Source organism: Chaetodon auriga, chromosome 15 (genome assembly GCF_051107435.1).
Source record: "Chaetodon auriga isolate fChaAug3 chromosome 15, fChaAug3.hap1, whole genome shotgun sequence".
Classification (NCBI taxonomy): Eukaryota; Metazoa; Chordata; class Actinopteri; order Chaetodontiformes; family Chaetodontidae; genus Chaetodon; species Chaetodon auriga.
In genome coordinates this window covers 9,090,685-9,102,898 of record NC_135088.1, presented here as the reverse complement: position 1 = coordinate 9,102,898, position 12,214 = coordinate 9,090,685, and the positions used below count along the sequence as shown (strand labels likewise).

Genomic DNA, 12,214 nt, shown 5'->3' with positions numbered 1-12,214 from the left:
AGAGTCACTGCTTTTTTTTTTTCTGGTAATGAGGGGAAAAACGTGAAAAAGGCGTGGGTAAAGCAAGTATAAATCTTGAGCTCTCGACCGACACTTCAGAACAAGTTGACAATTGGTTGATCAGTTCAAGGCTTCTTGAATAGCTTCCTCTAAAGATCGACAGCCAAACGAGCTCGCATCATGAAGATGAGGATGCTTCTGCTGGTACCTGCTGTGGTACTGCTGGTCAGTCTGGCAGCTGCCAGTCCAACACATCACAGGATGGATGACAACCTCAAAAGAACATTTGATCTGGCTCACAAATACAATGAATCTCTCACTGAGGTAAGAGCTCGTCTGATAAGCGCAAGAGTTTTGTTGCATTTTTGCAACAATTTATTGATGCATTATCTTTTTAAAACCTCTGATGTCCAAAAGCCTGAAGTAATAAATGATCCCATTCTTCTGTCATGCTGCAGGAATTCTTTGTGGAGGACGTGTCTCATCTGGCTGTGGGCAGAAACAAGTGTGAGGTGAGATGAGTGCCGTGTTTTGCACATTTTTGCACACGTGGTTTTATTTTTTAAAGGCTAACATCTTCTCGCTTGTGATCCACACAGGATAAATTCTTCTGCAAGGTGTATGATATCCTGCATAAGCATGAGCACTTCGGTAAAAAGAATGAGGAGGAGCAGCTTGTGAGGAACATGAAGATATTTATCGACGGCAGAAATGTAAGAGTTGCCTGTGACATCACATTTGCTCAATGAGTGTTACAAAGGTTTAGAGGTCCACATGCTAACTGAGTACCACACACATACTTTATCTTTAGATCGACAGAGCAAATGCAGAGGAGCTTTAATGAAAGGCAGTGCACTGAACCAACATGATTTCTTGTCTTTCAGCCAAGCTGCACTGAGTTGCTAAAGGACTTGACACCTACACGTGTCAAAAAGCCCATACCCGACCTGATGAGATACCTCATCCAGTGTATCCAGAGCAGGAACTTCAACTCCTGAATACCCCCAGATCTGCAGCCGCACTGTCAGCCAATCACTTGAGTCCTTGAGTGTTTTTTTTTTTTTTTTTCACTTTCTTTTAATGTTGTTTTTATTTCGGAGCGATTGCAAAGATTGATTTGTATTGAGTTACCCTAAAGATATTTAATGTCTGCAGTCCCTCTGCATGATGCACAGCCAGCACAGTTAGATACTACAAACAACAGCACAGTGTCATCGTCATTTCACGGATATTTACCCAGTTAGCTGTTTTTAATCAGCGCAGCAGCCACTGCGGTGACAGATGTGAGCACTGTCAAATACACCAGCATATTTATTTTTTTCATTGTATTTAACATAAGTTAATAAGTTATGGCTGTTTTAATATATTTGAATGACATATTTATTGTAATCCTTTCATACAGCATTGAAATAAGTGTACACAGAAAAATAAATCTCATTACCCACAAGTGCAGCGTGTATGGAAATGCTTTGTGCTGATAGGCTTGTTAATCAGAATTTACAGAAAGACACTTTTTCATGTTTACTTTTTAGCTGTTGCATTGATTTTTTTTTTTTTTTTTTTTTTTTTTTTTGATGATGATGCTGTAATTTTCACCTTTACTCATTCAGTCTTCACACACCTTTGACCTCTTGCAGTCTTAGAAAAAAGTCTTAAAATGTGTTGAATCACATTTAAACTCAACTTCATTCACAATTTTTGTATGTGCTGAGAATTTTTTTTTTCATATTCACTTTTTATTTCTTTAAATGCATTACATGTGTTGCATTGACCTCATTGTATACTCAGTGGCATTAAATGGCTTTGGTCCTATGAAAACTAACTAGATATCTGTTGATTTCATTATGGATTAAACCAAGATGTTTAGAAAGCATCGTGAAATGCAAAAATAAGAAAATTTATAGAGGGCCGGTTGATAATACAAATGATTGATTTCCTATGCTATGGGACTAGTGGGGAACCACACAATGAAATATCTTGTTTGTGTTTTAGCTGTTTGCAAAGCAACTGACCAAGATAAAACTCCTTTTACCGCTTGCCTTGGACATCAGCACAGAATGAGTCTCTTCTGTTAACAGAAGAGACATTGTGACCTGGAAGATGTTTCCCCGCTCATCCAAGAGGCTTTGATGCTGACTAGTGTTCTGTCCTAGATATTGTAAACCATGTTTAAAATGGTCCTTTTTCTTTACAGCTCACCTAAATTCTAATAGCTTGACATGACCGTGCGTGTTCTTTTCCTTTTTCAAGTTTTTATCATGATCCACTAGTTGTACACCCACATCCAATGTCAATAGTAGGCCAACGCTTTTTTTCCTCATTGTCAAATATGATATTTAATAGTCTTACTTGTCATGTTTTTCCTTGAGGGTTCATACCCTTTGTATCAGAGGTCACAAAGCATGAAGTCTTTGTCTGTATTAACCATAAATGGGCTTCAGAAACGGCTCTGTTGGTTATACCGCTGTCATTTTTCTGCTTTCAAACCACAGAGTTTATCAGCATCAGATGAGATAAGAGACAAAGTGCTTCTTGGTATCCAGGAAAGCCAGTCCCTGTGAGTTTCCTATCAGTTCATGTCTTTGTCGTGTATCAATATGACACAGATTTTGTATGAACAAATGCTGCCGCTGTCATTTGTATTGCAGGATTTTTAGAAGACAAATGTGCTGGTAGTGGCTTATGGTGCAGAACTAGCCGAGAAATCGGTATATATAAAATATTATGAATGTTTAACTTTAAAAAGATGATGGTTCTCCAAAAAAATCTGATATGGGGTAAAACCCGCTGACGGGGACGGGGATCCAGGAAAAGTAAAGGCGGCCATGTGGGCACCTGAAGGCAACTGGGTGCACACAGGAAGCACAGGAAGTGGAAGGGAAAGGGGGTCAGGAGGCCCCCTAGTGGGTTAATCCATCTGTTAGTGGCTTAAGAGGAAGTGTGTGTTCTCATGTACAGCATGAGGTTGAGATTACACGGTTAAATCTTATCGCTTAATTGCATTTTTTTTTTTTTACTTTAGGTGACCAAAAGAAAAAAACAAAAGAGATTTCGAAAGCAAATATGGAAGCAGACTTGTGCCTTATATATATATATATATATATACAGTATATATATATATATATATATATATATTTTTTTTTTTTTTTTTTTTTCACTATATTAGATAACTGTGAAACTGTTAAACTCCTCAGCTGTAAATGTGAGGATCTGCCTTTGCTTTCATGCCATTTAAAATGATCAAAAAGGGACAGGAAACTATCACACCAGGTCTTTGAGATGGTAACAAGTAACACTTTAAAAACAAGGTTGACATTTCAGTATTTGCTGTATCCCATAATAGTCCAGTTTGTATCAAGAGCTTGTTAAAATTCAGCTGATACAAAGAATGTGATGATTCAACATCTCATAAATAAAGAGTACAATCGTCGGCATAGAATGAAATTTGAGAAATTTGTCAGGTGGCTTTTATTCCTTTTACTGCCACTGACTGTCCTATTATTTTAAAGCTGAATGTTCGATAAGATTTGTTTAGATTAAATGACCTAGAAATAGAGCAGGTTTACCCGTTACCATTTTTTTTTTTTTTTTGCTATGCTGTACTGACTTAAAGTCCAAGTCCATGCTCATTTTGTGTTCCCCGTATTAACTAAAATGAAAGGTGTGTTTGGAGGCTGTCACAAAGGGTCATTGCACAAAGAATTGCCACTTTCTTTGGAAACTCATGATTCATTGTCATTAAAATACACGTGAAACACCCATGCTTTAATTTCTGACAATCTCTGGTGACTGTCAGTAAATGATTGCTCTTTAGAGGGGTTTTGTTTCGAGTATTGTGGCTGCCCTATATGCTACATTCAAAGAAACATACCCTAGTTTTGGTGAATTTGCTCATCAACCACACCATAATCAGTAACATCTCAGCTACTGACTGACGGCATTGTCTTTCTCATGAGTGGAAAAATGTATCAAAGGCGTGGGCCAAGCAAGTATAAATCATGTGCTCTCAGCCAAGGTCTCAGAATTAGCTGAGTGATCAATTCAAGGGCTTCTTGAAGTAACTCCATCTAGAAATCGACGACTAATAACCTGGTGTCATGACGATGAGGATGCTTCTGTTGGTATCTGCTGTGGCTCTGCTGCTCGATCCAGCTGTTGTCAGTCCTCGTCACGTTGACGGGTCTGATGTTGTTCGGCAAAATTTAAACAGGATATATGACCAGGCTGAAAACTGCAGTACGTCTCACAAGACGGTAAGAGCTCAGCTGTTTTCTTGCTTTGTAATCTCCACCATTTATTGATGCACTATCTTTTTAAAACATTTTATGTCAAAACGTAACTCATTATTCTCATATGTGTTGCAGGAAGTCTTTGTGGAGGATGTATCGCATCTGGCTGAAGGCAGGAACAAATGTGGGGTAAGGAGAGCGTTTTTGCAATGTTATTGGTGGTTGTTCATGAGCTGCGCTGTTTGGTAAAGGAAATGCAACAGTTAAAGTTATAAATAAGCACAGATATTACTTATGTGGGATGCACTATTGTGTTCGGGGCCATAGCCAGGATTTTAGAAGTAGAGGAAAATACATGAGTCCATATTTCCCCTGCAGAGCCCCATCTACATGAGAAATTATTAGTTATTTTTTAACGCAAAAAAATGCCCTTTCTTATGTTTAAAATGTGGTTTCAAGGCCTCAACACCGACAGTAATTCTGAGGAAGAATATTAATCCTTTTTGTTGATGCAGTTTGGGCCAAAAAAACTATCAAATTTTTAGATATTTAGTCTAAAATCATCCCCAGAAGTATTACCGAGGACAGCTTCCTGTTTGTGAGTTTGTGTTAGTTTATACATCTTCTAATCAGCAAACACAGTAACTGCAGAATAACATTATAATAACATCTCTTGCAAAGCAGCCAACAGAAGCAAGTAATGCTCATTGTACACGATTATCTGTGTTCGGTTTATGTCTTTTGTGTATTGTTTTCTTATTTATAATATATATTACATATATTATTAGTATAATTAGTAACAATATTAGTAATATTATATATTACTATCTTACATTTTCATAACAATGGTGTCTGCAATACCCCAACACACAATCGCGCGCGCATGTTCAAACCCTCTGCAGGAGAGTAATAAGAACAGAAATCAACATTCTGCAGAGGATAACTGATTTTGGTGATTTTAGGAGCGTGTGTTTTTGCTGTAGTGCCTTTCCGTGTTTCATTTTTCAAAGCTAATCCTCGCTTATGTTGCATACAGGATAAGTTCTTCTGCAAAGTGCACAATATCCTGAATAACCATGAAGACATCTGTGATAAGAAGAACAGGGAGCTGCTCGTGAGAACCCTGCAGATGTATAATAACGGCAGACATGTAAGAACTGGTTTCCTTTGACAAGTACGGCAGAAATCTGTGACATCGAGGTTAAAGTACCACACTCTTTCTGTAGACAGGCGAAACAAGTGAAATGCATTGACAGTGGAGGAACTTTTATGAAGGTCTGACCTGATTTCGTGTCTTTCAGGTGCAGTGTGAAAACATACTCCAGGGGATGACGAGCACCGGTTACCAGATCAGGCCGTCCAGACTTCTGGAACATGTCAAACACTGTGTCCAGCACAGAAACTTCAGCTGGACCAAACTCCAAACTAGCAGCTGAAATCCACCGATGCTAAAAAATACACCTGCTTGTTTATGACTTTACTGTATTTAACATAAATTATTAAGCAACGGCCGTCACGTATACTTGAGTGACATATTTATTTTAATCATACCATACAGCATTGAAATACAGTTGTAAGGTGTTTACAGAAAAATAAATCTCATTGTTCATAAATACGGCGTGTGTGGAAATGCTTTGTGGTGTCATTTTAATGAAATCAAGCTAGATAATACCGGGATGATTCAAAATAATCAGTTCAGAATACAAGAGCAAAGACAGGAAAACATCAAGCGATACTTGAAATGTGAGCTCCGGCTCTAAATTACATTACCAGCTGACCCTTTAAGTTTCAATCGGACCAGCGGGAAACACACAATAAAAGTATTTTCTTATTTATGTGTGCAGAAATAGCAATGCAGAAACGTTTAGAAGTTCAAATGATGGCTCAAATATTAATGATTGTGTAAATCATTCAGTCCCCGAAGAACTCCTGAAGAACCCTGTTCTCGTGGAGTGCACTCAACCAATCGGCGCACCCCAGAAATACATTTGTGTCGATGTTCCCTGCCTGGCTGTGGTGAGCTGCTTCCCTGACTGACTGAGGAGCTCTGAGAGAAACATTTTTCACCACTCTTTTCCCCCTTGCCTTGGACAATGTACCCGTCACTCAGTGACTTAATGCAATGTGAGAGCTATGGGGAGGCTTGCTCTTGGTGGTGGTTGGGTCTCTGTGTGGCGTTCAGCTGTGTGTATGTGTGCTACTGAACCGTGGCTCCCTCATTACTAAATAAAGAGAGTCACTCTCCTTTTCAACAGAGCTTTTTATAGAACTGTTGGAATATTCCCAATACTTTGTGTAACCTTCCCTTCCATGCTTTTCTTGAAGGACTCCAAAGGGCAAATAAAGTCACAGATGAGACGAGAAGATAAGCCTCTGAAAAGCTCACTGGGTCACTACACTGCATACAGAGCGTAGACTGATAAACAGAGTGAAGTAAAACTCACAGTGCTATGATAAGAAAACACATCGTTAGAGGGAAAAGTTGTACATTCACAGTCAGTCACAAGCACAGAGTGAAAGTGAAAGTACAGAAGTATTATTAAGAAAGTATCAAATGTTAAGCTGCTCATTATGCTGCATATTGGCCTGTCAGTGTCATATTATTATGTATTATTTTCATTTGATTATTAGTACGTGTGCATTAACATATAAGCAGCATTTTGATGTAGCACAACTGCCTCACAGTTGCACTTAAGTTCACCTCAGTAGGCGAAATGATAGCAGTTAACAGTCGGCTGCTATGAAAATGGAGGCCATCCTTGAACCAAAAGGTCTGAGGAGCTGAAGTTTCATTAAAAACCGGCCCTCTACTCAGTTCCTTTCCTCAGTCATGTCATTTCCTTTTGCGGCAAACACGACCCTGCTAAATCTTAATAAGTCGTCTTGCAGAAAGTACCATGAATACCAGTTACAGCCTCCAGAATGATGTTTGTTAATGAAGTCATTCAAAGGACTCTGTGTATCACACGGCCTCATTAAAGGATAAAATAATTGTTTTATATTTGTTTGGATCTGTTATCATGGCTACCGATCCAAGCCCCATGTGGGCAGGTTGGCAAATATGCAGATGAGCCTGAATCACCCCGAGGCAATATAACCTCACCCGTTATTCAGCCATATCACACCAGCTTTGTTCTTCTACCTGATCTGATGAGATCCAGCAGGTATCAAGCTGTCAGTGCTGCAGAATAGTTTGTGCGTCTCACAGCAGCAGTTCAAATCTCTGCTCATCGACCAGCGTGGTGTAAACATAAATCTCTGTGTGTGCCCAAAAGGCCGAGCTGATCAGGATCATTACTCGTATTGATAGATATCGTTTTGTTACGTTCTTGATCTGTACAGCACAGACATACGCGCCGAGCGCTCGCTGCCTCTGCTGCTTCTTTATTGTGTTGCTGGTCGATTAGCCTCAGGGCTGTCTTCAGGGCCTGGGGCCAGTGGGAGCAGAATGGGGGGGGAGGGGCCGGTGGCTGCATCTGCCAGGGGACCTCCTTCAGGGGCCCCACTGTGGCCTGGCTCGGTTTTCATGTCTGTCTTCAAAAGCACAGCCCCGTGGAGGCAGAGAGAGTAAAGGGAAGACAGTGGTGCTGCCATTGTTGTTTTCCCACATGCCCTCAGTCAGTATACGGGTCCGGGGTGACGGAGCGTGTCAGCACCGAGCTGCTTTCCACTTCCTCGTTTACATGCATTTCACCCTCAAGGCTATCAGAGATGCAGAGAGTACACAGTGCTATCAATAGATATGTCATTTTACTTCACTCCTATAGTGTACTTTGTATGTTGTTTGTGTGTACAGTGTGTGGTGCTCGTCTGCGGCCATATTTAAAGTGTATTTTTGGGCTTTGTGGTGGAGCAGAGACATTTAAAGGCTCAGAGTCTAGGATTAAGTGGCATCATCTCTAAAGCCAGATTTTGGTTTCTCTGTTTTGGGCTTCTGTAGAAACATGGCGGAAAAAGGTGATTCCATCACTCCTTTGTTCATGATTGCAGCAAAATGTGACAGCCATGCTGGTAGAGCTAATTAAAGGTGTGGTGTAAGTGGTCATGACTTTGGATTAGATGATGTCCCTCATCTGCAGGAGGGCGTAGCCTCCGTATAGCTCCTCCACTCTCGGTTGTGGGTCCTCCGGGTGCGCCTGCTGTCACAGGAGTTTAGTGTCAGACCGTTCGGGCCGGCAGGGACGCACTCACCTTGACATGATCAAGTTGGAAATGAAAAGAACAAAATCCAGACGGTCAGGAAGAGAGACATGTCGACCGTTAGGGATTCAGCCTTTTTCTGTGCCGTGATCCTCTCTTTTCATTCACGTCATTCTCTCTGGTTTCCTCCTCCCTTTCCTTCCTTCGTCCCTTCCATCCATCTTTCCTTCCTTCAGTCTTTCCTCTCCTTCCTCTTCTACGTCCTTCCTGTCACTCACTTTGGTGTCCCTTTCTCTTCCCTTATCTTTTTCTTTCATCCCCTCTCTCAGGCTGTGATCACTCTCCTCCTCCTCCTCCTCTTTAACTCCTGCCTCTTACACTCATTTCCACCCCCACCCCCACCCCCCCCATTTCCTGCGTCTCACTACACGACAGCCACATTTTCTTGGAGAGGATTATTATGTTCAGCAGACTGTATGGTGATTATATGTTCATATACTCTAATCTGAGTTTGTGTGCAGGCCCGCGCCCGACCAGCTAAGTGCTTTGTCGAAAAAAAATCACGCCACAGTGAGTTATTTCTGGCTGGGTTAATCTTATTTCTCTGGGCACTTTGATAATGGAGAGGACTTGAATAATGAATGGGGTGTATAATACTGTTCTTCAGGCCCGCTGAATGAATTAAACAACTGCCTATAAGTGAGTTTCTGTGAGTGTCTCTAATATAGACCCCTGCGCTCGTCCTTTCTGCTTTCAATCCCATGCTCTTATTTTGTATTTTTGGAAATTGAACAGAAATAAACGCTTCAGCTCTGAAGAGAGAACTTTGCCAAAGTGATGAAATAGCTATTAATACAGATCACATGAGTTATCATGCTAGAGGGAGGATCTCACTCCTCTCTCCTGGTGCTCACACCCCCTTCATGTGTGTGTGTGCGTGCATCTCAATAGTCTCTGCATAATGCATGGTGTGTTAGTTAGCAGACAGCTTGACCTCACACACACACACCATGAGACTCTAAATGTTTCTCCATCGCTGAAGTTCACTGGTTCACAGGGAAATATCAGATTAATGATGATGTCTGAGGAGGAGGACGATCATATTTCAGAACATGGCAGTATGTTTCTTTTCTGAACTCGGAAATCATTGGTTCATTTTTTATTTGATAATATGTAAGAAGAAGCGACATGGAATCAAGTTTTGCTTTGCTCAGAAAAAGGATTCAGCTACTGTAAGCAAGTTCATTTTAGTTGTGCGACTGTTTTCATTGTTTTAATTCACTCGATTAGCTGATTCAGGCTGTAAAATCACAGAAAATTCACCCATCAGACCAAAGTGATGTCTGACCAACATTAAAAACCTCAAAATATCCTCTTACAATAACCGAGTGAAAAGCAGGACACCCTCACCTTTGAGCTGCTGGAATGGAAAAATGATTAATTGATTATCAAACTTATTATTGATTTTTTGTGGGGGGGGGCAGACCTTGCTTTCACCATATCTCTGTTGGTGGTGGAAGAAGTATTCAGATCCGTTACTCAAGTAAAGTTAATACCACTCCTTTATAACACTAGCAGTGAAAATCCTCTATCATTTAAAAAGTATTATTTAAGTATTACCTTTACACTAAGCGTAAAGGTAAAATTAAAGACTTTGCAGGCAAAATTACCTCAGTCTGAGTTATCTCATGCCATTAGACTAGTACCAGTGCAATAAATGTGAGTTGAATTTTCATGTTGACTGAGGTGGAGCTGAGCTGCTTTCCAGACTGTTTAGGAGTTTACTTTGCTGTGTAACAGCACATTGTGCTTTATACCCTTTTATATATATATTTTTAAAGATCTTATTGTTTAAAAGATTGGCATTATACCCCTTAAATTCTATCCAGTATGAATATAAATTAGCATAAAATGAAAATACCTCAGACGTGTATAAGACAGTACTTGAGTGAGTGATTAGTTCTAACCAAAATAAGCATTAAGTTTGCTGTTTCCTGACATTCATAACGTGGATTTATGCACCACAGTGCAGAGAACAGAGAGGAGAGCAGGAGCTACAGATGGACAGCATCTTCTTCTATACCTTTTTAAATGACATCCACCACCGGGCCTCAGGTTTCCAGAGAGTAACACAATATCACTGTGTGTGTGTCTCCATCCTGGTGCTGCACACAGGTGTGTGTGTGTGTGTGTGTGTGTGTAGACTTCAGCAGTAGGTCGGTCCCGAGCCGGTGTGGCTGCTGATGATGATAGAAGGTGACTAATAGAGAGCGCAGAGGTAGCTGTCTCCCTTCGCTCTGGTCACATTTGTTGCTACTGGCATTGGATGAATTATTGAGTTCGGGGTGTTTGGGGCTCCCACCCCTCCCCTCGCATTCCCTCACTCTGCTCCCAAGGATGACAGCCACCGTGTGTGTGTGTGTGTGTGTGTGTGTGTGTGTGTGTGTGTGTGTGTGTGTGTGTGTGGAGAGAGAGAGAGAGAGACTATGTGTACATGTATGTGCATGCATACTTCAGCAATTAAACGGAGCCTCATTCTGTCAAAAATGGTCTTCCCTGCATGAAAACATCTCAAGCACTCACACACACACACACACACACACAGAGAGAGAGAGAGAGAGAGAGACACACACACACACACACACACTTCTCTCTCCTGTCCTTTTTTTATTTGTCTTTCTCTCTCTTCAGTGTTTCCTCTGTCTCAAACAACGTGCCTAACTTTTTTTTTTTTTTTTTTTTTTTTTCAGCTCTGGTGATTCGGTTGCTTTAACTCTAAATCAATTTGCATGAGGTTTGATTCGAAACGAGTTTTCCCATCAAACATAATACACAAACTGGCCCGGCACACCTCCATTATTGCACGAGAAAACGCAATATACCTTTCAGCTGCTGCTGAATAATTGAAGTGCCCTCAGTCGCCACATGCCGCGAAGCCTTCAGCTCAGCTTACCACACAGCCAGTGCGTTATGATATCTGTCCGGGTATTACAAAGATCAATTATTCACACGGCGACGCGCTTTTTTACGTCAGAAACACCCCATTCAGCACACAGGTGAGGCGTTTGAGGACCTGATTTGTATTATTCTTAATAATAATAATAATAAAAGTCGTGAAAAAATGTGGCACAGTTTTGGAAAGAGGCGCAACAATTAACATTTGCTTTTTATCTTCCTTTCCCCTCGCGGAAAAAAGTCGTATTTAACGCCATAAATTATAGACGGTTATTAATCACCTCTCAGCATCAAAGAGAATATTAATAAGAGCCACAAACGGTTCCGTGTTACTGCAAAGTATCGATCCCCTGGCTGTCAGCAGCCCGCCGACCGTCTCACTGGGAAAATCACACAACCGGGGGTCATGTTGACTGTGGGAGGAAGCTTTTCATGTTTTTTTATTAATTCTTTTTTTTTTTTTTCTTCTTCTTCTTTTTTCATAGAAATGTTTGATTAATATTAGGAGAAGGTGGCCAGGGTGGATGTTACGCAGAGAATAATCAGGAATTGGGAGTAAAATGTAATTTTATCAATATGAATAAAGATGGCCCCCAGTGGATTTTATAGGCCTATACGAGGAAAAAATGAAATGCAATGAAGAGTCAATATTTTCAACTGTATTAATAATAATAATCATTAATAATAATAGCATAGTTGGCCTATGTTGAATAAATAATAAAACAGACCTTAGTGAAATGACGCCTCTATCTGCTGAAATAAAAACTGAAAATGAAATTAAAAAAAAAAAAACAAATATAACACAATAAACCAGAAAAAAATGATTATTAAAACAAGAAAAACAACATCTTCTAACTTCCCTCTTCCCTCCGTTAACCTGTTGTGCTCGT

General features: G+C 40.4%; 1 protein-coding gene across 1 annotated transcript; it reads left to right on the top strand.

Annotated features, from left to right (window-relative positions):
• The first annotated feature begins 180 nt into the window (after positions 1–180).
• On the top strand, positions 181–1,379 carry LOC143333293 (uncharacterized). The gene is made up of 4 exons (XM_076751340.1): positions 181–324; positions 459–512; positions 600–713; positions 885–1,379. The coding sequence occupies exons 1-4, from the start codon at positions 181–183 to the stop codon at positions 996–998; spliced, it is 426 nt and encodes a 141-aa protein (XP_076607455.1). The 3' UTR covers positions 999–1,379.
• Positions 1,380–12,214: the final 10,835 nt, after the last annotated feature.

Bases quoted from the DNA above. Each gene is read 5' to 3' on its own strand.
- LOC143333293 (XM_076751340.1), top strand. From the start codon at position 181: ATGAAGATGAGGATGCTTCTGCTGGTACCTGCTGTGGTACTGCTGGTC. The intron at 513-599 runs GTGAGATGAGTG...TGATCCACACAG, and splicing joins TGGGCAGAAACAAGTGTGAG to GATAAATTCTTCTGCAAGGT. The intron at 714-884 runs GTAAGAGTTGCC...CTTGTCTTTCAG, and splicing joins TATTTATCGACGGCAGAAAT to CCAAGCTGCACTGAGTTGCT.